The sequence below is a fragment of the Eretmochelys imbricata genome, chromosome 1 (assembly GCF_965152235.1).
Source record: "Eretmochelys imbricata isolate rEreImb1 chromosome 1, rEreImb1.hap1, whole genome shotgun sequence".
NCBI classification, from domain to species: domain Eukaryota; kingdom Metazoa; phylum Chordata; order Testudines; family Cheloniidae; genus Eretmochelys; species Eretmochelys imbricata.
In genome coordinates, this window is record NC_135572.1 from 132,014,524 (window position 1) to 132,040,179 (window position 25,656).

General features: G+C 42.1%; 1 protein-coding gene across 3 annotated transcripts in view; it reads right to left on the bottom strand.

Annotated features, from left to right (window-relative positions):
- The window catches only part of PNPLA4 (patatin like domain 4, phospholipase and triacylglycerol lipase), a 44,541-nt gene extending 33,742 nt beyond the window's left edge, over positions 1–10,799 (bottom strand). For 2 of the 3 annotated variants that reach the window (XM_077815455.1, XM_077815474.1), the window contains exons 1-3: positions 10,679–10,799; positions 8,136–8,484; positions 6,734–6,851 (exon numbers count right to left, since the gene is read on the bottom strand). In XM_077815455.1, coding sequence (XP_077671581.1) covers positions 6,734–6,851; positions 8,136–8,294 — 277 coding nt within the window. In that variant the 5' untranslated portion in view covers positions 8,295–8,484; positions 10,679–10,799. Of the gene's footprint in view, positions 1–6,733; positions 6,852–8,135; positions 8,485–10,678 lie in introns of those variants that run through there. The other variant, XM_077815465.1, reaches the window with a different exon arrangement.
- Positions 10,800–25,656: the final 14,857 nt, after the last annotated feature.

The following is a 25,656-nucleotide window of genomic DNA, read 5'->3' on the forward strand; positions in this document are numbered from 1 at the left end:
CTGGTCATCATATTCACTTTAAATGCGCAGTACTGACTTTAAAATAGTCCTCTTGGAAAAACACATTTTTCCCTTTCATTATTGGAATTAATTTACTTTAGAAATGCTACCATCAGCATCCAATAATGCAGAGACAAATTTCTGTAAAAGGCATTTCTTATTCAGAGAAAAGAAAACACATGTTATAGTTGCATTTGTGAGAAGACAAAAGAGACACAAACTATAGTTTTAAAAAAGTAAAACAAAAACCACCACACGTTGATTTCAATGGGACTACTTAAAGAAGTAAAGTTAAACAAGTTTGTAAGTGTTTACAGGATCAGGGCATCTGCCTATGTTAATGCTTAGCATGGCATCTAGAGCACTTAATATTAAACACGGCGTTAACTAGAGTTCAATTGCCCAATGTGTAACAAAGGAATCTGAGTATCAGAGGGGTAGGTGTGTTAGCCTGTATCCACAAAACAACGAGGAGTCTGGTGGCATCTTAAAGACTAACAGATTTATTTGGGCATAAGCTTTTGTGGGTAAAAAAAACATTTCTTCAGATGCATCGTGGGTTTTTCCTCACGAAGGCTTATGACCCAATAAATCTGTTAGTCTTTAAGGTGCCACCAGACTCCTTGTTGTTTTTAAAGGAATCCGAAATCTTTTACAGGATTGAGTCTACTCTCAGGTTTAGGGAGGACAAGAGTCCAAAGCAATATTATTAGAACCCTTAAATTCAAAGCTGTGTTCATACAAGGGAATTTTAAAAACAAAATTCCCACCAGTTTTACCATGGGCTCAACTGAACCTGCAGCAATATTAGAGAAAAAAAAAATTTCCCCAAATTTATCTTGAGTAGACAAACCCCTAAAGATCTAACTTCTTACATACCTCCAGAAACTTGCAAGCTATTGCTGATCATAAAAGCCATATACTGTATGGAAGATAGTTAAAATAAGCAATAAAAAAATAAGCAAAGTATGCCACAGAAGGCCTCACCCTTATGATCTCAGACCTTCAGCAAAGGATTAGGAAGTGAGTGTTAAAAGGGGATGGAGAACAAAGCTAGATCATATTGTTCGAGTTACTCTCCCAGCCTCAAGATACCTTTAGCTCCGAAAACACAAAGGTCTAGACGAATGCCTAATGAGAATAGATTTGTTACTCTAATTAACTATATCTTTAAATTTCCTTTGTAAATTATCTTCCTCTTTGCACTACCAAAACCCAGTAATTAGCTTATGTATTTTTTCTCTATATAATCCACTTATTTCATGCAACTTCTTCAGTATGTTTGGACTGGACTTGTAAATCATGCAAAAATAAAAGCTATAAAACTAATTCTCTTTGAACATATTGCATTTTAAAGGTAAATTTATCTGAGGGTGCCAAGGCATGCCAATGTTACTACAATAATAAGGTTGTTAAACCTCAGTGTGCTTCTCAAACATATGTTCACATAAAGTTACAGTGATGGATTCCCCCCTGGGGTGCCACCTGGAACTGGGGTCCCACTGAGCCTCCCTGGCCCTGGGTGGTACCCCAGTTCCAGGTGGCACCCCAGGGGGAATACTGTGCTTTATACTGTGCTGCTGTGATCAACCTGCACTTTCACCAGCACACATACTGGTAGGTACACACTCAGCTGCAGTTACATTCAGACGCTGTGTCCAGCCCCTACATGGGAAGGTGCCAGCTAGGGAACTTCCCAGCTACTCAGGCACGCACCCCCTCTGGATTGTAAACCCAAAATAATACGATCTCACGCTGCACAGGGAACTTTACAGCATAAGATCATGAAATTCGTCCCCTCCCTCAGTGTGAGAGGAATACACAACAGTTTTCTGCCCCAGTTATGACTCCCACACACTGGTTTTAGATAAAGCAAAAACAAGTTTATTAATAACAAAAGACAGATTTTAAGTGATTATAAGGGATCGCAAACAGATCAAAGCAGATAACCTAACAAATAAACAAAAACCGCAAACTAAGCTTAAATATACTACATAGATCGGATATGAATAGCAAATTCTCACCCCAAGTGAGGGTACAAGCAGGCTGCTGTTTCTTAAGGGGCAAGCTGCATTAGTTTACAGCTTGGAATCCCCAGGTGTTCCGTTCACAGGCTAAAAACCCTTTAGCCTGGGTCCAGCACTTCCCCCAGTTCAGTCTTGGTTCCTCAGGTGTTTCCAGGAGTCACTTTGGTTGGGAGTCAGAGAAGAACCACGGTGATGTCACTCCCCTGCCTTATATAGCTTTTGTATATGGCGGGGAACTCTTTGTTTCAAAGCTTGGTTCCCATGCCAATCAGTAGAAAAACACTGATATCCCAAGATTCAGACCAGCACCAGGTGACCTGATCACATGACCCTATAGTGTCATAGCAGCCATCACTCGGAGGCTGTTTGTAGTGTCCTCAGGAAGGCCCCCAGGTGGGAGATAAGCTTCTTCTAAGACCTATTGTTTTCTCCTAATGGCTCATTAACCTGAATGGGCCATCTAGACTGAGAGCCTCTTGCTTAGTGGATTTAAGATTAAACTTGATAAGTTTATGGAGGAGATGTTATGATGGGATAAGATGGTTTTGGTAGCTAAATATTCATGCAGGAGTGGTGGGTGAAATTCTGTGGCCTGCGCTGTGCAGCAGGTCAGACTAGATGATCATAATGGTCCCTTCTGACCTAAATATCTATGAAATAGTGAGCGTTCCCCAGGTATAAACACTTTTGTAATACAGATACATAATCAATATTCTTAACTTCAGATACAAAAATGATACATGCATACAAATAGGATAATCATATTCAGCAGATCATAACCTTTCCAATGACATCTAACATGACTTATCTTGCATAAAACACATCAGAACTATGTCATAATTATATCATAATATCACTGAAGAATTTGGGGTGAAGCGTGACAGTTACACAGTCACTATGGACAGATTTGTTTGATCCTCATTAACTCATTACCTGAAGGAATATTTGAATTCTCTAGGCATTAAGACTCTTTGTTTTCCCAAATTTAGTTTGCATGCCTCTAACACATCCTTTGTGTACAGTACAGGTTTCAGGGCTTCATATGGTCATGTGATGAATGATCAGAAGAATAAAGCATTCTGAAAGAGAAGCCCCTAACAGAAGGTTAAATCCTTTATGCTTCCCTCATTTAGTACGGATTAAAAGCAGGAAGAGGAGAAAGATCTCCTCTTTGTATACAGGTTTAAAAATACCTAAAAAGCTCTTCTTGAAAGTCTATGAAAAAGCAGCAGAATACTTTCAAGAAACAGACAGTTTGATATATTTTATACATTGAAGTCTGTACTTTGTTTAAACCTGTATGTTGAATGTCTTCCATACAGACTGGATCAGGTAACACAGAAATGAATCATTAATGTATGGGAGATTTTTTGTCTAAAGTGTAAGACCTTCTTTTAAAAAAAAAAAGTGTATCGTTTAGATGGTGTTAATTAGAATTCACTGAAAAAACACTTCCTACCTTATCTCTAATTTTTTTGTGGGGGAATATATAGAATCTGTAATTTACAAAATAATAGATGGCTATTTCAAGAAAGATGAGATACACTGTAAACCAACTAGCTGTATAATAAGCAAATTAAGTGATATGTGAGAAAAGTAACTGGAGAATATGTATGAATATTTTATGTAGAATTGTTGAGACAATACAAAGAAAAAATAAATGCTATAGAAAGTGTATTTTAAGAAGAAAGTGTAGCAGGGAGAGAGCAAAATAAGATTTGTTCTGAAATCAGAGCAGCTTTTTTTGGTAACACCTACATATGTAAGAGATAATCTAAGCCTAGTGTGTACTGAAATGGTGACACCGATGCTTTTTGAAGTGCAAGGATGTAGAAAAAGAGAGAGAAAAAATGATACAGACTAACTAAAACCAAAAGCTGTGGTCTGTCATGAAGCTCATTGGGAGGGTCTGTTTTCCTCTACATTTCTCCATAACCTTAGTGGCAACTTTCAGAATCTTATTTTAGTTTCCAAGATAAAGTATTTACACTTTATGTAACTTTTTTGTTTCCTCTTTAGTCTGTAAATTAATAAATACCTCTCCTATTTAATCTACATTGAATTTGGCGTTGACTGTTGTATCTGGGAACATCAGATATTTGTTGCTTGCCAATGTTTTCAAAGAGAACATAATTGTGCATTTAAGGGATGCAGAAACAGGTAAACGTGACTTAAGTGCAGATCCATCTTAGGGTATGTCTTCACTAGGACATTAAAGTGCTGACACGGCAGCGCTTTAAAGTGGCTGTGTAGTCGCAGCACCAGCGCTGTAAAAAATACCACCCCCATGAGGGGAGTAGCTCCCAGCACTGGTGCACTGTTTACACTGCCACTTTACAGAGCTGAAACTTGCAGCTCTCAGGGGGTGTTTTTTTCACACCCCTGAATGAGAAAGTTTCAGCACTGTAAAGTGGCAGCGTAGACAAGGCATTAGTGTTGTTGTAGGAACAGAGGGAAGACAGCTTCACCTCCCCTGTTCAGAGACTTCTAGGGGCTGGTTTGCCACATGGCACAAACTAGGGCAATCCCAAGGGCTGCCGTAACTGGTGCCCCTGTTATACAGAATGCCTATGGGCCATTGTAAAGACAAGGAGACAAGCTTACCTAGGCCACAGACCCTACCACTCTCAAATCAGTCCTTCCCGCCTCTGGATCACCCATGTCTCATACATCCTTCCTGCATCTTCTGTGAAGCAAGAACAGAGCAGACAGAGCAAACTCTATGCCTTGAAGAAGGAGTCTTCTTTACAAGGGATATTTTTTCGGAACAGGCTTACACCAGTATACCAGCACCTTTGCACCAACTTAGCTAACGAGAAAGGGTCCCAAAGAAATGACAAATCTGACATTCTGAACAGGTGGGCAAGGGCACAGAGAATTCTACAGTGTGCCATAACAGGGTCCCTAGGGTACAGCTCTGGTTAGAGGAAAGCCAAAGAACATAAGGGTATTTATAAATTTGTAGTACTGGAGTAGGTAAAATGAAAAACACTCATGACTAAGCCTTTGTTTTTTAAAGTTCTGTCCCCTTCCCTCTGTCCCAAAATATCTATGTATCAAACCTATTCAAATTTAAAACTAATCCTTCCCCCACAACTCCCCTCCCCCACAACCATTTAAAGCTTCCTTTATAAGAACAGTAACAATTTTACCTGGCCTGTTTGCTGATTACACTGGACCACTGACCAATACAGGTGGTCACTAGTTCAAAATTCCAGTGCTGCAAATAAAAGGCTGTCAAGCAGACAGAGAGTCCAATGTCAGTGGCATAAAGGAACTGCTTGAATTCCTACTGCCACGAGCCTTCTTAAGTGTTCCATAGAACAGTTATTTAAAGATGTGCAGAGACCTTGAATGAAGTGTAAAAAGAACTGAAGATGCAGCTACTTATGTGTGCAAACTCATTTGAACTGGAAATGTATTTTAAGTATTTTAAGAGCCAAAGAAAAATCAATTTCTATGTAGTTGGTATTTCTTCTCTTAATCTGTCTTGTCTATTTTGGCCCTAATCCTGCAGTGCAATACATGTGAGTGGATGAAGAATGTTTGCTCACTCATTGAGACTGCAGGACATGTAACTTTACACACTAAACATTTGAGGGCAGGGCTGTCTCTTACATGTGTATGTACAGCAGCTAGCACAATGGTGCCTCTATCTCTGTTGGGCTTCTGGGAAATACCGTTACACAAATAATAGTAAAAAATATTTTAAAAATAACAACCCACAGCCTAAAATTTGCTATAGACTTATTTCACCAAAATTTTTAACGAGAATTAACAAAAAGGAACTGCCAACAAATGGGCCATTTTTATGAACAAAAATATACTGAATGAGAGCTATCAAGCAGTTTAGAAGAGACACGATAAATATTTGCACTAAATGAAAAGACTTAAAATAGTACATTAGCATGCTGGATGGTTAGCTACCATGCATTGCTAGTTCAATAAACAAGCTTACAATTTAACTTGGACTTTATCTTGAGAAAATAAGCAAAGGCATGAAAGGAAGAGATGCAAGGTATTCACAAATTTATATTCATACTGGGGCAGCTTTCCAGGGATTGTAAAATAACTATCAACTTAATAAGCATCAAGAAATCAGATAGGAGTAAATACTTATGAGAGTCTTCCTTTGGTGTGTCTTCAAAACCACAAAAGCCCCAAGTGGTGAGCTGTATCAAACGCAAAGGCTCTAATTCAAAAACTACTGAGGTCAAAGAGAGTCCTTCCATTGATTTCAATGGGCTTCTGATTGAGCCCAAAGCTCACACAAAGACTCCATTACTAAGTCAACTCATGCTACCAACATACAAGCTAAAGTTATGGAGTAAAGAACTACAAAATAATACCAGATTGCATCCTTGTCATTTGGTAGACCGTTTCAGCTTCTTCTAAATCATCAGCCAATTCCCAATAAAGTATACAGAAAGAGTTCTGCTGACTTCAACTGGATTGGACCAGTAGTGTATTGGGTGAATAAAATTTATTTTTTAAATTGCAGAATGTACCCCAGTGAACCATAATAATTATTATTTAGTGCACTGTGGAAAAAATATAAAACTCTTTTTTATTAGCAATAAAAAATTCTTGTATGTTGTGGGGGGTTTTTGGTTTTTTTTACAAAATACTTAACTCTATATTATACAGTAATTTGATGAAAAAAACAAGATATTTAGGGTTTAACTGAGAACAAAAGTATTAAATACCTTCCATCATGAGTTGTCTTTCATCATATGTTGCTTTGGGCCCTTTCCCATAGGCTGTTTTAACTTTCTTAGCACCAACAGCGGTTGCCATGTCCATTATCAGCCATTCATTCTGTACCTGGGACACCCATATTAAGGCAATCAAAGGTTAATCTTTTGAAGGAAAGAATAAAAGAAATGGTTGCAGGAAAATCTCAGCTTATTTTTTTCTGAAGTATTTAAAATAATGCTGTGAAAAATTATGATGTGCTTTTTAAAACTAGCTGGGCATGTTTTCCTTAGAAAGATGAATAAAAGCTCCATGTCATTTACATATTTGTATAGTGTAACACTCTTCCATAATATATTATATGCTACTATTTATAATAAACAACAGCATGCAGTAATTTACACTTTCAAAGCTGAAACTAATCTAAGTAAATGTCTAAAACTAAGTACAGTAGACCAGTGGTTCTCAAACTAGGGGCACTGCTTGTTCAGGGAAAGCTCCTGGCGGGCCGGGCCAGTTTGTTCAGATGCCGTGTCCGCAGGTTCGGCCGATCGCAGCTCCCAGTGGCCGCAATTTGCTGCTCCAGGCCAATGGGGGCTGTGGGAAGCGGCACAGGCCAAGGGATGTGCTGGCCACCCTTCCCGCAGCCCCCATTGGCCTGAAGCGGCAAACCGTGGCCAGAGGGAGCTGCGATCGGCCAAACCTGCAGATGCAGCAGGTAAACAAAAGAGCCCGGCCCCCCGGGGCTTTCCCTGAACAAGTGGAGGCCCTAGTTTGAGAACCACTGTAGTAGACTACGCCACTTACAAGCACTATGTGTAGAACATGATGTGCAAACACCAAGATTAAGTTTATATTTCATAAATGATCTTGTCCACTCCTTCAATCATGTTTCCACAGCCTTAGGCTTTTCTCCTTGCATACCTTCCATAGTCATACTCAAATTCTATGCTCTAATCCTACCTTAACAAATCCTTTAACCTCTTTTTCCGGTCTTCGTGCCTCATCCCCCCCACACATGAGGACTAATTCCCTTATTCAGTAAATCAAATCACCTCAGTTCATGCCCTCCTGCAAGTCTCTCCTAAACACTTATTTCTTTCAGCTAGTCTTCCACCTGTAATCATCTCATTTTTACTAAAACTACACAGAGGTTTTATTTTCCTCTTAAAAAGCCAGAACAACAAGAAACCTATATGGCAAGTTACATATCTTCTGTTACTTCCCTACCTCTACCCCTTAGTCCGGTCATTTTTCTGAGTTAGTGTCCAAACCTGCAATCCCTTATGCGAGTAGTCCTCAATTCATCAAACCCTAAGACAGTAAACTCTAGAGGAAGGAATCTGGTCTTGTTGTTGAAAGAGTACCATGAATACCTATACCATAGAAAAAATAAATTAAGTAAATACTTACTTTATATGTGGATTTAACATGTGTGGCTCTTACATGGCAGCAACCCAGAACACCCGTCCAAAACTGGTGAATTTTTAAACATATGCTACCATGCAGTCCATGCTCTTTCAATGAAGGCCATTGCCTTTGGATGCTACACATGTGTTTAGTGGCCCACATTCCTCTACAAAGTAGCCCTTGAATCCAGATGGTGTAACAATGAATGGATGTGCTCAGAGCAGGATCATTTTACAGCCGCAGACTTGTAATGAATGAGGTAGTTACGCCACCACCAGATGAGTGTATTGTTGGACATTACAAGGTTATGCAAGAGAGATGTCCCATCATCCACTAATAATATTTAAAATATCTGGTGGAAAACACAGAAAGCCAAAATCAAGTTGAATGACAATAAAAAAAAAGCTGTATGTCAAGGCCCTTACCATACAATGGGAGCCATGTAGAAGGTAATCAGTAACACATCATCAAACTGATCCATAAGGACTCTGCTTGCACAGATTAGATTGCAGGATTGGGCCATATTTTGCAAGTGACAATACAAGCTCTAGAGAAAGAAGGTGGGTGAGGTAATACCTTTTATTGGGCCAACTTCTGTTGGTGAAAGAGACAAACTTTCGAGCTCAAGAACTGTGTAACCATGTCTCTTTTATTAACAGAAGTTGGTACAAAAGATATTACCTCACCTGCCTTGTCTTTCAAATATCCTGGGACTTTTTGAAAGTGGATGGGCCTAGCCCATCTTCTTTTTGCCATGGACCTGCCCCCACCCCATCTCTCTGCCCCCTGTTGGCAGCCAGTGGGGAGCCTGGGCAGCTGTTGGATGCCATGCCACGGACCTTCCACCTGTCCAGGGTAGGGGGTGGAGAGCAGCCCCAGGCCTGTGTCTCTTCTCTGCGACCCCCCGCCCAGAGTAGGTGGAGGGTTCCCAGCTCCCGGCCCACTCTGGCTTCCAGCTCGGCCGGAAGAGGCAGGGGCCCCTGGCCCCAAGACTTTTGGGAGGGCTCCAATGGCCCTGCCAGAAACCAACACAGCTACATCATTATAAATACACGCTCGAGACAATTACATAGAAGAACTGAAAATGCATTCCTTGTCTGGAAGTAAATTAATGCTAAGTGTCAAAAAAAAAAAAAAGAATGTAGGAGGGAAGATTGCCTTGACTTCCACTTCAAATAAAACACTGTCAGATCCTGATAATCCACGACCATAAAGGGAAAGCATCATCTTGAAATGCAGTCAATTTCAAATGGGAGTGAAAGGCAGCTCAAAGGGGAGGGAAAAGTCACTACACCTGCCCATGAGTGCCCCTTCCAATGTAGTCTGTTGTCCAATCACATTCATTTTATTTTTAGAATTTTGGAGTGATTTGTTATTGCCTCAAACACCTGCACTGACTATGCAAGAGAAACCGTGTAACTGCCTATGCAGCGTCACCCAATACCAGGCCCAGCCTTGGGGCGGAGGAGGAAGAGGGGAACCTGGGTGACTACCCAGAGTGCAAGTGGTCAAGGGGGTGCCGTGCGGCAGAGCAGAGATGCGCACTGCTGGTGTAGTGTCAGAAACTCCTCTTGGGTGGCAGGAGAGCACCATGTGTGAGGGGCGCCCAGATTTCTCCCCGGTTCCTCCCAGCAGAGGAACATGGGGGAGGGGAGGCGAGCAATGACACACAGATATGGCTCCCGCACCATGTTCCTCCATGCTCCCCTTGCATAATGACAGGTTTCAGAGTAGCAGCCGTGTTAGTCTGTATCTGCAAAAAGAAAAGCTACAGCTCACTTCATCGGATGCATCCGATGAAGTGAGCTGTAGCTCACGAAAGCTCATGCTCAAATAAATTTGTTAGTCTCTAAGGTGCCACAAGTACTCCTTTTCTTCATGCTCCCCTCCGGGACTGTGATGGGGAGAATGAGGAGCAACAGCAAGGGCCCCCTGCATCTAGGTCACTTTCCCCATCTGGGCTGTGAGGCGAGCACCAGGAGCCGCTGCTCTCTGCCCTTCTCTTAGGCAGCCAGGTGGGGAAGTGACCTGGGATGCAGGGAGGGAGCCCTGATGTTCTCGCTCTCCCCCGGCCCCCGCGGGGTGGGCGGAAGCAGCCGTTAGAGGGGAGCCAGCAGCAACGCCAGCTGCTCCGTGCATCCACCCCAGTTTCCCCGCGTGGGCTCAAGAGGCGGTGCAGGGGCTAGGGGCGACGGAGGGCGGGGAGCCCGCGGGGGGCCAAGGGCACCATTTCCCCTAAAGCCGGCTCCGCGCAATACACGCACGGGGGGGGCGGGGGGAAGGAAAAAATAACCCGAGTCTGAGCGGGGCTGTAACAGTCTCAAAGTCCGCTCGGAGACGCCCTGTGACCAGGGTACAGCGGGGAGAGGGGAGATTCCCCCCAGGCCACAGCGCAGCCCCCCACCCCGAGGGGGTCATAGTTGGGGGGGGGGACCCTCCACCCCCGCACGCGGAGGCAGGACAGGACGCGCCGCCGCCGCTGGCTCCTAACGTCAGAGCCCCGCGCGGGTCTGGGCCAGGGAAGGGCGCTGGGGAGGCCCACGCACCTCTTCTGCCTGCACGCGCTGGCCGCCGCTGACGCGCCTATTGTTCTACAAACTCAGCGCCAACGACCCGAGAGACGCTCCCCGGCCCCACGCCGCCCTCGCCAGGTCGAAACCTCGCGAGATCTCGCTTCCTGCCCGCTGGGAGGACGCGGACATCGGGAGCTCGAGTCGCGCACGCGTGTGACGCGTCAAGAGGCGAGACAGAATTAACACGATTCGCCGCTCTGTGCCGTTCCACCCGGCTCGGGCTCCCGCGCCTCACAACGGGGTCGGTGCGCGAGGACAGACAACGCTCCCGCGTCTCGTGCCCCCTCCCACCCCCACCCAGCGCACGTGCAGTGCGCTCGCGTTGGAACGGGGCACACAATTTGCGACAGAGGAGGTCCTGGCAAAGTCCTCCGCGCCCCCGCCCCCGCCCCTCCCTCCCTCCCTCGCGCGCGCAGGGAGTGGGCGACTGGCCGGGGTCCTGCGCGAGCTGTGGCACGTGCGGGGCCCGGCAGGCGCTGGAGCCCCCGGGCCTGAGCAAGGGGAGGGTCCGTGAGCTGGGCTGCGGGGCGGCAATGAGCTGCTGCATCCGGGCGTTGCCCCCCTAAGCTTCTTGCTTAAGGCCCGGGGGGGCCAGTCTGTCGGGTGCCAGGCGGCCCGCCCAGGATCCCCGTGCGGAGCGGCGGTGGTGCATGTGCCCCGCTTCCTGGCGGTTTGCCTGGGCTTTGTGGAGTCGGCGACTAGCAACGTTCTGCTGCTTCGGCCCTTTGAGGCCAGTCAGTCTGGGTCAGAGGAAGCAGCCTCCCAACAGGCGCCTGGAATCGATGTACTCGCTACAGTTTTATTTTGAAATTGCTTCTGCTGCCTAACGTAATGTGAAGGAACGTTTCCTTGGCTCCAGCCCCACCCACTGGAGGCAACCCAGCCCCTCAGATATTGTTCTGGACTAAATACATTCTGTTATCAGTTAATGACAAACACAAGGCTTCTGAGGGGCCACTTTAAGTGCGAGTGATATTTTACACAAGCTCCCTCCTAACCTAAATTTGATTTACAATATGCGGATGATAGATGTGATGATTTCCCATTATGTTTTTAGTACGTGTAATAACGAAAAATTATTTTTATTTACAGCTTCTGTTGGTTGGGTTTATTGCTCACCCCCGGGGACTCCTGCCATTCCTCTATTCCTGCTTCCTCAAGTTCCATGTATACCATTTTCCCATTCCCCTCTATTTGAGGGACTTCCTGAAACCCCCTCTAGTCTCCCCCCAGCGTGTGCCCCTCATTCACTCCTCCCTCAGACTTTTCAGTGAAGCTGCACCCAATCCTGACACAGCACAATGGCCAGAGCTGTCCCAGAGGTCTATGGTGAGCAGGGGGGTGAATGGCTGCAGGGTGATCTTCCACCTCTGTGCAACCAGTGGCTTGTGCTCCCCACTGCCATGTTAGTGCTGAGCCTCCACATTTATGTATTGACAAAATTGGCAGAATTTTATGCCTGGCAGGATCCAACTGTTTAGAGACTCAGGGGGAATCCAGGAGTGGGTTGAAAAGGTTCTGTGTGGGGCAATCTGGGTGCGGGTGGTTCAGTGGTGGGAGGGTCTGGGTGCACGAGGGATCTACATGGTCAGGGGCTCATTGTGTTTCTGGGTGCAGGGCCAATGGGACTCTGCAGGGGGGTCTGGGTGCTGGGGGACTCCAGATGCAGGGGATGGGATGGGGGGCAGTCTGGGTGCAGGGGGGTCTGGATGCATGGAAGTTGGGTGGACATCTGACCTGAACCTGGCTAAGGCATCCCCAGGTCCCCAGCCCCCAGTGATTTACCTATCCACTGGCTGCTCTGGGCACCCTAAATGACTTGCCCGTGCTGCTGGGGAGGGGCACGTGACTGCTTTTGCGTCCCTTTGCGTGCCTGTCAGAAAGTCATTTTTCTGTGGGGAAGCAAAGAAATCTCTGGGGGTCATTAATTCTACGTGCATGCAGTGGTGCAGAATTCACTGAGGAGTAATTATTTTAAACATGATGTAAATGCTTAAGGAATGATTGAAAATTACATTTACCGTACATTTGTTAAGTATGAACTTAAACTGCCTAGAAAAATGTAAATTCTGATTTGAGAGAAATGCTAAAAGCGTCTTGAAAAATGTTATATGTGGTTTAATTTGACACATTTTTCAACAACTCAGGTTGTTTCTGAAAGGTGTATTTCCCATTTAAAGTATATGCCTCATTCCTAAAACATAAGAATGGCCACATTGGGTCAGTCCAGTGGTCCATCTAGCCCAGTATCCTGTCTTCTGACAGCAGCTAGTGCCAGGTGCTTTAGAGGGAATGAATGGAACAGGGCGTTTATCAAGTGATCTGTTCCCTTTTGTCCCGTCTCAGCTTAGTCCAGTGAGAGGCTTAGGGACATCCAGACCATGGGGTTGAGTCCCTGATCATCTTGGCTAACAGTCATTGATGGACCTATCCTCCATGAACTTCTCTAATTGTTTTTTAACCAAGTTATACCTTTGGCCTTCACAGCGTCCCCTGGCAGAGAGTTCCACAGGTTGACTTTGAGTTGTGTGAAGAAGTACTTCCTTTTGTTTGGTTTAAAGCTGCTGCCTAATAATTTCATTGAATCTTGTGTTATTTGCAGGGGTAAATAACACTTGTTCACTTTCTCATCACCACTGATTATTTTATAGACCTCTATCATATCCCTCCTAAGTCATCTCTTTTTCTAAGATAAACAGTCCCAGTCTTTGTAATGTCTCCTCATTTGGAAGCTGTTCCATACCCCTAAACATTTTTGTTGCCAGTCTCTGTACTTTTTCCAGTTCTTATATATCATTTTTTTTAAATGGGGCAAACAGAATTGCATGCAGTATTCAAGGTGTGGGCATTCCATGGATTTATATAGTGGCATTATGATATTTTTGTCTTCTTATCTATCCCTTTCGTAATAGTTCCTAACATTCTTTCTGCTTTTTGACTGCCACTGCACATTGAGCAGATGTTTTCAGAAAATCATCCACAATGACTTCAAGATCTCTTTCTTGAGTGGTAACAGCTAATATGGACTCCATCATTTTGGGTGTATAGTTGGGAGTATGTTTTCCAATGTGCATTACTTTGCATTTATCAACATTGAATTTCATCTGCCATTTTATTACCCAGTCACCCAGTTTTGAGAGTCACTTTGTAACTCTTCACAGTCAGTTTTGGAGTTATTCTCTTTTGGACTTATCTTACTATCTTTTGGACTTACTATCTTTTTTCCAGGACATTTATGATTAGATTGACCAACACTTGTCCCAGTACAGATCCTTGGGGAACCCTGCTATTTACCTCTGTCCATTATGAGAACTGACCATTTTTTCCTACCTTTTGTTTCCTATCTTTTAACCAGTTACTGATCCATGAGACGAACTTCCTTCTTATCCCATGACTTCGCTTTAGAGGCTTTGGTGAGGGACCTTGTCACAGGCTTTCTGAAAGTCTAAGTAAACGATATCCACTGGATCACTCTTATCCAGATCTTTGTTGACCCCCTTCCCCCCAACCACAAATAATTGTAATAGATTGATGAGGTATGATTTCTCTTAACAAAAACCGTGTTGACTCTTCCCCAACAAATGATGTTCATCTGTGTGTCTGATTCTTTTCTGTACTATAGTTTCAGCCATTTTACCTGGTACTGAAGTTAGGCCTACCAGCCTGTAATTTCCAGGATTGCCTCTGGAGCCTTAAAAAAAAAAATGGTGTTACATTAGCTATCCTCTAGTCAGAGGTGATGCAAGGGAGGGGGGTGCATGCAGGGTCATGTTCTTCCCCCCCAGGTTGCTCAGTCACTTGGTGCAGCTGGGGTCCCTCCTTGTGATACAAGAGGCTTTTAGCTGCTTTTTGCTGTGTAAGGAAATCAACAGTACCATGGAAAGCAGTCAGGCCAGGCAACTCTAAATCCAAAGATGGGGCAGAAAACATTGTAGAAATCATCTCTCCCAATTAACATAACAAAGGTGGTGACGGTGTCATAATGCTTAAACATGCATAGAAATGTAATTCGTTTCAGATTTAAGGCTTTTGATAAGAAATAATAGTTTATAGATAGAAATCTAAAATAGCAACCATAATAATTTTATATTAGAGACATCAAAATGGAGGATTTGGACTGAATTGACCAATGGCAGACAGAAGATTATGGTGAAATAAAGTTCAGCAAGGCGGGGCTGAGCTAACTCCAAAATGTCTGAACGGAGGGGTGAGGAGAAACTTCTCAACTAGCAGCAAAAATGACAAGTAAAGCTGATTGGCTAAGCAGGTATCACCCCATGGGGAAGATACATGCTAATAGCTGGAATTGAGAAAGCAACCAATCAAAGAAGGCCAAAAATTGTATATAAGGCAGAGAGCTGACAGGCTTGGGTGTGTGTATAAGTGGAAGAGAGCAAGCAGGAGCAAAGCAAGAAGGTAGCAAGAGAAGAGCAAGAGTTAGCAGTGAAGAAGCAGCAGTAGCTGACAGAACAGAAGGACTCTTGAGAGAGTACAGAGGGATTATAAAGAAGGAAAGTAAGTATATAATTCCTTTTTAATTATAAGGAATGCATGAGTATGATTGTAAATAAAGGTGGATGCCTGCATTTGAATGGATTTGTACTTCACCCATTTTATGAATGAATAAGCATCACTTATAGAATGTTATTGTTTAGCTTTCTTTAAGGTATAACATTGTAATGTTGCTTTATACATATGTATGGAAATCTCTGTTACACTGTAATAGATTTAATAGCATTGTATTAAGGTTTTATACACATGTATGAGGGGATCAATGTGTGCCATATTATGTAATGTATCTGCTATATGATCTGTGTAGCCTATGTGTATGATTCCTAAATGCTGTGTGTCCTGTATTTTAGTGTATTCTTTCTTGATTGTTAAGACTAACTGATTATTTTCTTTGAATAAATGTTGTTTTGTTTTTGAAGAATTATTTTTAAGTGTTTAATCCTTTGAGCAGAAGGCTGTTATCTGTGTCTTCTCATGGGTTAACAAAACTAGTCTGCTCTGTGGAGTCAGTCCTCTGAGGGTTAGAGACAAACTCCTGGTAAAACCCTGGCAATTACTCTAGGGCAGGCCACCTGCTGTTACTCCTTGAAGCAGGCCAAATTGATAATTGGTTTACAGTTACAAACAGGCCACTATTGGGGTGCTTGGGGGGCCACATTTTGGGGTAACACCTGTGAGACAGCTGAGCCGGCATACTGCGAGCTGCCCCATGCTGGGAGAAGCAAAGGTAGGAGGAACAGCTGGGAGCTGCAGGGAGAGGCCAGTGCTTTCCATGAAGAGGGGAGCACACTCCCAGCACACTCTGTCCCAGATTTTCCCAAAAACATGTTCTGCAATGTTCAGCCCTCTACTGGACAGTTCAGATAGTAAGTTTTGTTACCCCTGTGAGGAGTCACTATTCAACAGTTTGATTACTCCACTTAAAGTAACAAACAGTTCAGTTTAAACACAGCACTGGACTAATTTAGATTAAAAATAAAACAAGTTAATTAACAAAAGAAGACAGGATTTCAAGGGAATTCAAGAATAAGAGAGAAAGTTATAAATGGTTACGACAAATAAAAGTGAAAACATGCACCTAAAAGTCTCAAACTCAATCTATCAAGTTTTGGTTCAAGGCTTTGTTTACGATGCCATTTCTCACCCATAGACTTCGAGCAAGATGATGACTGACCCTCTCCTTGGTCAGGATCTCTCCAAGAGGCCCAAAGGTGCTAGTGCCTTTGTCATCTTAAGTGATAGATAACGTAATAGGTAGGGCTGTCTGATTTTGAACATGTGCTAATAACTTCATGTAGGGGAATTCATAACTTTACATATAATTTTGCTACATATATTTCACTATGATATTGATAAGTGAGTTGTTTCCAAATGATATCTCAGAAAGCATATTTTGTACAAAGATTATTACAAGAGCATGTGGGGCCTAAATAAAGGGGTAGTTTTGGTCACAATACCTATACCATTTCTCAAGAAAGGAAATTTATACAAAGAGCTGGCATGAACTATACAGAAGTTTCAAGATGGCAAGTGGAAAATGAAGAGGGATATAAAGAGAAAATCAGTGGGGAAAGACTTTTAATTTGAAATTCTTTTTTTACTGACAACCATTAGACATATTCAGAAGCGAATACATTTACATTCTGTCATCCACTGAACACCTACTTATTATGAATTCTGCATAGTAAATCTATATACAGTGGATGTAATATACATGGTTTGGGATTTTAGTGAAAGATTAAATACAGTGTCTTGCAACATTAATTCACATTGGCTTGGATTAAAATACTGATACATAAATTGAAGGACCATAAAAATGTTTATGGATTTATGGTAATGTATTAAAATGTGAAGAGATGACTAGTGGGGTATCAGAAGGATCAGTGCTGATCCTATTTTATTTAACACCTTAGTAAATGTTCAACAAGAGGAGATATAACACCAATGAAACTCACAGATGACACACTTGGGAGTTGCCAGTAAGAGTGCGGCCAGGACTGCTGAAATATTAGATAAAAGGAAAAAATAAAATGAGGTTCAACTTAGAATCATAGAATATCAGAGTTGGAAGGGACCTCTGGAGGTCATCTAGTCCAACCCCCTGCCCAGAGCAGGACCAATCCCCAACTAAATCATCCCAGCCAGGGCTTTGTCGAGCCTGACCTTAAAGACTTCTAAGGAAGGGGATTCCACCGCCTCCCTAGGTAACGCATTCCAGTGTTTCACCACCCTCCTAGTGAAAAAGTTTTTCCTAATATCCAACCTAAATCTCCCCCACTGCAACTTGAGACCATTACTCCTTGTCCTGTCATCTGCTATCACTGAGAATAGTCTAGATCCATCCTCTTTGGATCCACCTTTCAGGTAGTTAAAAGTAGCTATCAAATCCCCCCGTCATTCTTCTCTTCCGTAGACTAAATAATCCCAGCTCCCTCAGTCTCTCCTCATAAGTCATGTGTTCCAGACCCCTAATCATTTTTGTTGCCCTTCGCTGGACTCTCTCCAGTTTCTCCACATCCTTCTTGTGGAGGATTTCTTGTTAAAATGCAAACTCCAAAATGATTATTCATCCTTTTTTCCTCTGAATTAGGACTGATGATCTGGCCTATTTACTGTTCTGGTGGGAAATAATTTGGAGACCTGAATCATAGACAGCAGTAAATCAAAGAGACCTAGTGCCATAATAGACATGAAATTAGATACAAGTTTACAATGCAATACAGCATCAAAAGAACTCAATGACATTTTGGGTGTCGTATGCAAAGACATTTTTTCTCAGAGCCGGATGATCCTAGTCATTGTCTCTTTCTAGCTGTAGGCCAATTGAACCTCAAGCATTACATTCAGATCTAGGCTCTGCATTGCCAGAAAGAGAAAGACAAAATTGGAAATCAGATAGGAGCAGGAAAAAAATAGGAGGTAGGGGCCTAGCTGGATAGACTCGAAGCCTAGGGCTGTCAATTAATCACGGTTAACTCATGTGATGAACTAAACAAAAAAAATCACGATTAAAAAAATTTAATCACACTTAATTGCACTGTTAAACAATAGAAGACCCATTTAAATATTTTTGGATTTTTTTTTACATTTTCAAATATATAGATTTCAATTGCAACACAGAATACAAAGTGTACAGTGCTCACTTTACATTATTTTTTATTACAAATATTTGCACTGTGAAAATGATAAAAGAAATAGTATTTTTTCAATTCACCTCATACAAGTACTTTCATGCAATCTCTTTATCATGAAAGTGCAACTTACAAATGTAGGGTTTTTTATTGCATAACTGCACTCAAAACCAAAACAATGTAAAACTTTAGAGCCTACAAGTCCACTCAATCCTACTTCTTGTTCAGCCTTTCGCTAAGAGAAACAAGTTTGTTTACATTTATGGGAGATAATGCTGCCCACGTTTTAATTATGTCATCTGAAAGTGAGAACAGGCATTCACATGGCACTGTTTTAGCTGGCATCACAAGATATTTACATGCCAGATGCACTAAAGATTCATATGCCTCTTCATGCTTTGGTCATCATTCCAGAGGACATGATTCCATGCTGATGACGCTCGTTAAAAAATAATGTGTTAATTATATTTGTGACTGAACTCCTTGGGGAAGAATTGTACGACTCCTGCTCTGTTTTACCCACATTCTGCCATATATTTCATGTTATAGCAGTCTCGAATGATGTCCCAGCACATGTTGTTCATTTTAAGAACACTTTCATGACAAATTTGACAAAATGCAAAGAAGATACCTATGTGAAATTTCTAAAGAGAGCTACAGCACTTGACCCAAGATTTAAGAATCTGAAGTGCCTTCCAAAATCTGAAAGGGATGAGGTGTGGAACATGCTTTCAGAAATCTTAAAAGAGCAACACTCTGATGTGGAAATTACAGAACCCAAACCACCAAAAAAGAAAATCAATCTTCTGCTGGTGGCATATGACTAAGATGATGAAAATGAATATGCATCGATCTGCATTGCTTTGGATCATTATCGAGCAGAACCCGTCATCAGCATGGACTCATGTTCTCTGGAACAGTGGTTGAAGCATCAAGGAACATATGAATCTTTGGCACATCTGGCATGTCAATATCTTGCGATGCCGGCTACAACAGTGCCATGCAAACGCCTAGCTTTCAGCTGACATAAACAAGCAGGCAGCATTATCTTCTGCAAATGTAAACAAACTTATTTGTCTGAGCGATTGGCTGAACAAGAAGTAGGACTGATTGGACTTCTAGGCTCTAAAGTTTTACATTGTTTTATTTTTTAATGCAGGTTTTTTTGTACATAATTCTACATTTGTAAGTTCAACTTTCATGATAAAGAGACTGCACTACAGTACTTGTGTGAGGTGAATTGAAAAATGATGTTTCTTTTGTTTTTTACAGTGCATATATTTGTAATCCAAAATAAATATAAAGTGAGCACTGTACACTTTGTATTCTGTGTTGTAAATGAAATCAATATATTTGAAAAAGTAGAAAACATCCAAAATATTTAAATAAATGGTATTCTGTTATTATTTAACAGCACGATGAGGGGGAAAGGAGTCCAAGAGGGCTGGCTGTATTTTAAAGAATACTTATTGAGGGACAAACCATCCTGATGTGTAGAAAGAATAGTAAATATGGCAGGCAACCAGCTTGGCTTAACGGTGAAATCCTTGCTGATCTTAAACACAAAAAAGAAGCTTACAAGAAGTGGAAGATTGGACAAATGACCAGGGAAGAGTATAAAGATATTGCTCGGGCATGCAGGAGTGAAATCAGGAAGGCCAAATCACACCTGGAGTTGCAGCTAGCAAGAGATGTTAAGAGTAACAAGAAGGGTATCTTCAGGTATGTTAGCAACAAGAAGAAAGTCAAGGAAAGTGTGGGTCCCTTACTGAATGAGGGAGGCAACCTAGTGACAGAGGATGTGGAAAAAGCTAATGTACTCAATGCTTTTTTTGCTTCTGTCTTCACGAACAAAGTCAGCTCCCAGACTACTGCATTGGGCAGCACAGCACGGGGAGAAGTGGTTCAGGACTATTTAGAAAAGCTGGATGAGCACAAGTCCATGGGGCCGGATGTGCTGCATCCGAAGTGCTAAAGGAGTTGGCGGATGTGATTGCAGAGCCATTGGCCATTATCTTTGAAAACTCATGGTGATCGGGGGAAGTCCCGGACGACTGGAAAAAGGCTAATGTAGTGCCCATCTTTAAAAACGGGAAGAAGGAGGATCCTGGGAACTACAGGCCAGTCAGCCTCACCTCAGTCCCTGGAAAAATCATGGAGCAAGTCCTCAAGGAATCAATTCTGAACCACTTAGAGGATAGTAAAGTGATCAGGAACAGTCAGCATGGATTCACCAAGGGCAAGTCACGCCTGACTAATCTAATTGCCTTCTATGATGAGATAACTGGCTCTGTGGATGAGGGGGAAGCAGTGGATGTGTTGTTCCTTGACTTTAGCAAAGCTTTTGACATAGTCTCCCGCAGTATTCTTGCTAGCAAGTTAAAGAAGTATGGGCTGGATGAATGGACTATAAGGTAGATAGAAAGTTGGCTAGATTGTCGGGCTCAATGGGTAGTGATCAATGGCTCCATGTCTAATTGGCAGCCGGTATCAAGTGGAGTGCCCCAAGGGTTGGTCCTCGGGCTGGTTTTGTTCAATATCTTCATAAATGATCTGGAGGATGGTGTGGATTGCACCCTCAGCAAGTTTGCAGATGACACTAAACTGGGAGGAGAGGTAGATACTCTGGAGGGTAGGGATAGGATACAGAGGGCCCTAAACAAATTAGAGGATTGGGCCAAAAGAAATCTGATGAGGTTCAATAAAGATAAGTGCAGAATCCTGCACTTACGACGGAAGACTCCCATGCACCGCTACAGACTAGGGACCGAATGGCTCGGCAGGAGTTCTGCAGAAAAGGACCTAGGGGTTACAGTGGACGAGAAGCTGGATATGAGTCAACAGTGTGCCCTTGTTGCCAAGAAGGCCAATGGCATTTTGGGATGTATATGTAGGGGCATTGCCAGCACATCGAGGGACGTGATCGTTCCCCTCTATTCGACATTGGCGAGGCCTCATCTGGAGTACTGTGTCCAGTTTTGGGCCCCACACTACAAGAAGGATGTGGAAAAATTGGAAAGAGTCCAGCAGAGGGCAACAAAAATGATTAGGGGACTGGAACACATGAGTTATGAGGAGAGGCTGAGGGAACTGGGGTTGTTTAGTCTGCGGAAGAGAAAAATGAGGGGGGATTTGACAGCTGCTTTCAACTACCTGAAAGGGGGTTCCAAAGAGGATGGATGTAGACTGTTCTCAGTGGTAGCTGATGACAGAACAAGGAATAATGGTCTCAAGTTGCAGTGGGGGAGGTTTAGGTTGGATATTAGGAAAAACTTTTTCACTAGGAGGGTGGTGAAACACTGGAATGCGTTACCTAGGGAGGTGGTGGAACCTCCTTCCTCAGATATTTTTAAGGTTAGGCTTCACAAAGCCCTGGGATGATTTAGTTGAAGACTGGTCCTGCTTTGAGCAGGGGGTTGGACTAGATGATCTCCTGAGGTCCCTTCCAACCCTGATATTCTATGATTCTATGATTAATCACGATTAATTTATTACATTGTGCGATTAATTGTAGTTAATGTTTTTAATCGCTTGACAGACCTAATATTTACCTAAGGTGGGGAGGTAGAGAAATGATGACAATCTACAAATATTTTAAGGAGGAAGTGGAAAGTGGGTATAACTGGTACTTTGCAGAAATAAAATGGCCTGTCACCAAAAGTGCGGGGATGTTGTACATTATTGATTCATAACTTCATTTTTCTATTATGCATTTCCGTTTAGTCTGGTTGATTGTAGGTGTCCTGTAAAGTATCTGAAGCCCTTAACTGATAGCCATCATTATCAATTGGAGTGAAGTGTCTTGCATAATCACTGAGTCAATTTTTCCCTTATGCAGAGAGCTAGTATAAGGCCTCTGCATCATTTAAGTCCTAAAGTAGGGCTTAAATGGTGTACAGTCCTTGTGGTGCCCTCTGCACAGTGGTGAATTTCATCCTATATAATTACCTATTGTTGCACAGAGACCTTAATGGGCTACTTGACAGAGTGAGTCAATATTTCCATTGAATAATATCTTGGAATTAAGTAAACATTCATTATAAGCTACTAAGTACAGGGGAAAAAATTCAAAATGTCAATCAATTTTGACTTTTCCATTAGAAATGTCCAAAAGGTTATCAATTTTTTTATAGTTCCCTATTTCAGGAGCTCTCTGAAATACTCTGTGGAAAGTTAGTAAACTGTTAACAGAGGCATGGGGGGGTGGGGAGACACAATTTGAAAATTAACATTTTTGGTATAGGTTACCAGAAGGTCATTTAAGCGATTTTTCAGATATTATATTAAGTTATTCCATGAGACAGTTATATATGTGGCACAGTGTGTCTGAATCTTAAACTCAAATACATGGCTGAGAATAAATGGTGTACAGGATGGAGTGGTAAGAAGATGGTGTGAAGAGCCTTTTGCAGATTGGAAACACCACTTTTTTTTTTTTTTTTTTTTGAAGAAAGGGTCTGATTTGTGGAGTTTATTCATGACCTGCACAGAGTCTGTGTATGTTCTTCAGGCCCGCAAAGACTACATTTTATAACGGTAACTCCACTGGACTAGTCCAACTGCTGAGTAATGGGTTGTTTTGTTTTCTCATATTAATTCAATAATAAATGATGCTACCAACCACTGAAGCTATAGGTAGTAACTTCCCTTGGGAGCCTTTAAATGGCCAAACCGATATTTAGATGTTAAATGTACAAAATATTCATAAGAACAGCCATAGTGGGTCAGACCAGTGGTCCATCTAGCCCAGTATCCTGTTTCAGACATTAGCTAGTGTTTGATGCTTCAAAGGGAATGAACATGACAGGGAAATTTTGAGTGATCCATCCCCTGACATCCAGTCCCAGCTTCTCGCAATTGGAGGTTTAGTGAAACCCAGAGCACAGAGTTGCCTCTCTGATAAATCTTGGCCAATAGCCAGTGATGAACCTATCGTCCATGAATTTATCTAATTCTGTTTTGAACCCATTTATACTTTTGGCCTTCACAATATTCCCTGGAAACAAGACTGTGTGGTGTGGCTTTTTAAAAAACTTGATGCCTATTCATTTCACCAGTTAACTGCAAGTTCTTGTGTTACATGAAGGCAAAAATAACACTTCCCTATTCACTTTCTCAATGTCATTCATAATTTTTTAGACCTCTCTCATATCCTCCCTTAGTCATCTCTTTTCTAAACTGGACATTCCCAATCTTTTTAAATCTTTCCTTGTGTTGAAGCTGTTTGATACCTCTAATCATGTGGGTAGCCCTTCTCTGCATCTTTTGCAATTTGGATATATCTATTTTGAGATGGGGCTACCAGAACTGTACTTTGTATTCAAGGTGTGGGCATATCATAGATTTACATAGTAGCATTATGTTATTTTCTGTTTTATAATCTATCCCTTTCCTAGTGATTCCTAACGTTCTGTTCGCTTTTTTGACTGCCACTGCACAGTGACCGGATGTTTTCAGAGAACTATCCATAATAACTTCAACATCTTTCTTGAGTGGTAACAGCTAACTTAGAGCCAATCATTTTGTATGTATGGTTGGGGTTATTTTTTCCAGTGTGTATTACTTTCTTCATCCAGACATATTCTCTCAGTAATTTTGAGATACAAATGTACTTTTTGGGTTATCTTCTCCATAATAAAGTGTTGCACTATGGACCAATAATGCAAAGCTCACTTCAAACCCACTAGCAGCCTAGTAGATAGGAGGAAAGTAGTAGACTCGATATATCTGGAGTGCACTAAGGCTTTTGACACTGTCCAGTATGACATTCTCATAAGCAAACTAGAGAAATATAGTGTAGAGGAATTAATATAAAACTGGTTGAAAGACCATACTCAAAGAGTGGTTATTAATGGTTCACTGTCAAACTGGGAGGATAAGAACATAAGAATGGCCATACTGGGTCAGACCAAAGGTCCATCCAGCTCAGTATCTTTTCTACTGACAGTGGCCAATGCCAGGTGCTCCAGAGGGAGTGAACCTAACAGGTAAGGACCTAGTTATCTCTCTCCTGCCATCCATCTCCACCCTCTGACAAACAGAGACTAAGGACACCATTCCTTACCCATCCTGGCTAATAGCTATTAATGGACTTAACCTCCATGATTTTATCCCGTTCTCTTTTAAACCCTGTTATAGTCCTAGCTGTCACAACCTCCTCAGGCAAGGAGTTCCACAGGTTGACTCTGCACTGAGTGAAGAAGAACTTCCTTTTATTTATTTTAAACCTGCTACCCATTAATTTCATTTGGTGGCCCCTATTTCTTATATTATGGGAACAAGTGAATAACTTTTCCTTATTCACTTTCTCCACACACTCATGATCTTATAGACCTCTAACATATCCCCCCTTAGTCTCCTCTTTTCCAAGCTGAAAAGTCCTAGACTCTTTAATCTCCCCTCATATGGGACCCGTTCCAAGCCCCTAATCATTTTAGTTGCCCTTTTCTGAACCTTTTCTAATGCCAATATATCTTTTTTGAGATGAGGGGATCACATCTGTACGCAGTATTCAAGATATGGGCATACCATGGTTTTATACAAAGGCAATAAGATATTCTCCGTCTTATTCTCTATTCCTTTTTTAATGATTCCTAACATCCTGTTCGGTTTTTTGAGACTTACCGGTCTGTAATTGCCAGGATCACCTCTAGAGCCCTTCTTAAATATTGGCATTACATTAGTTATCTTCCAGTCACTGAGTACAGTAGCTGATTTAAAGGACAGGTTACAAACCATATTTAATATTTCCGCAATTTCACATTTGAGTTCCTCCGAAAGTCTTGGGTGAATGCCATCTGCTCCCGGTGACTTGTTACTGCTAAGTTTCTCAATAAATTCCAAAACCTCCTCTAATGACACTTCAATCTGTGACAATTCCTCAGATTTGTCACATACAAAAGACAGCTCAGGTTTGGAAATCTCCGTAACATCCTCAACAGTGAAGACTGAAGCAAAGAATTAATTTAGTTTCTCTGCGGTGACTTTATCGTCTTTAAGTGTTCTTTTTGTATCTCCATCGTCCAGGGGCTCCACTGGTTGTTTAGCAGGCTTCCTGCTTCTGATGTACTTAAAAAAACATTTTGTTATTCCCTTTTGAGTTTTTGGCTAGCTGTTCTTCAAACTCCTTTTTGGTTTTTCTTATTACATGCTTACATTTAATTTGGCAGTGTTTATGCTCCTTTCTATTTACCTCACTAGGATTTGACTTCCACTTTTTAAAAGATGGCTTTTTATCTCTCAGTGCTTCTTTTACATGATTGTTAAGCCACACTGGCTCTTTTTTAGTTCTTTACTTTGTTTTTTAAT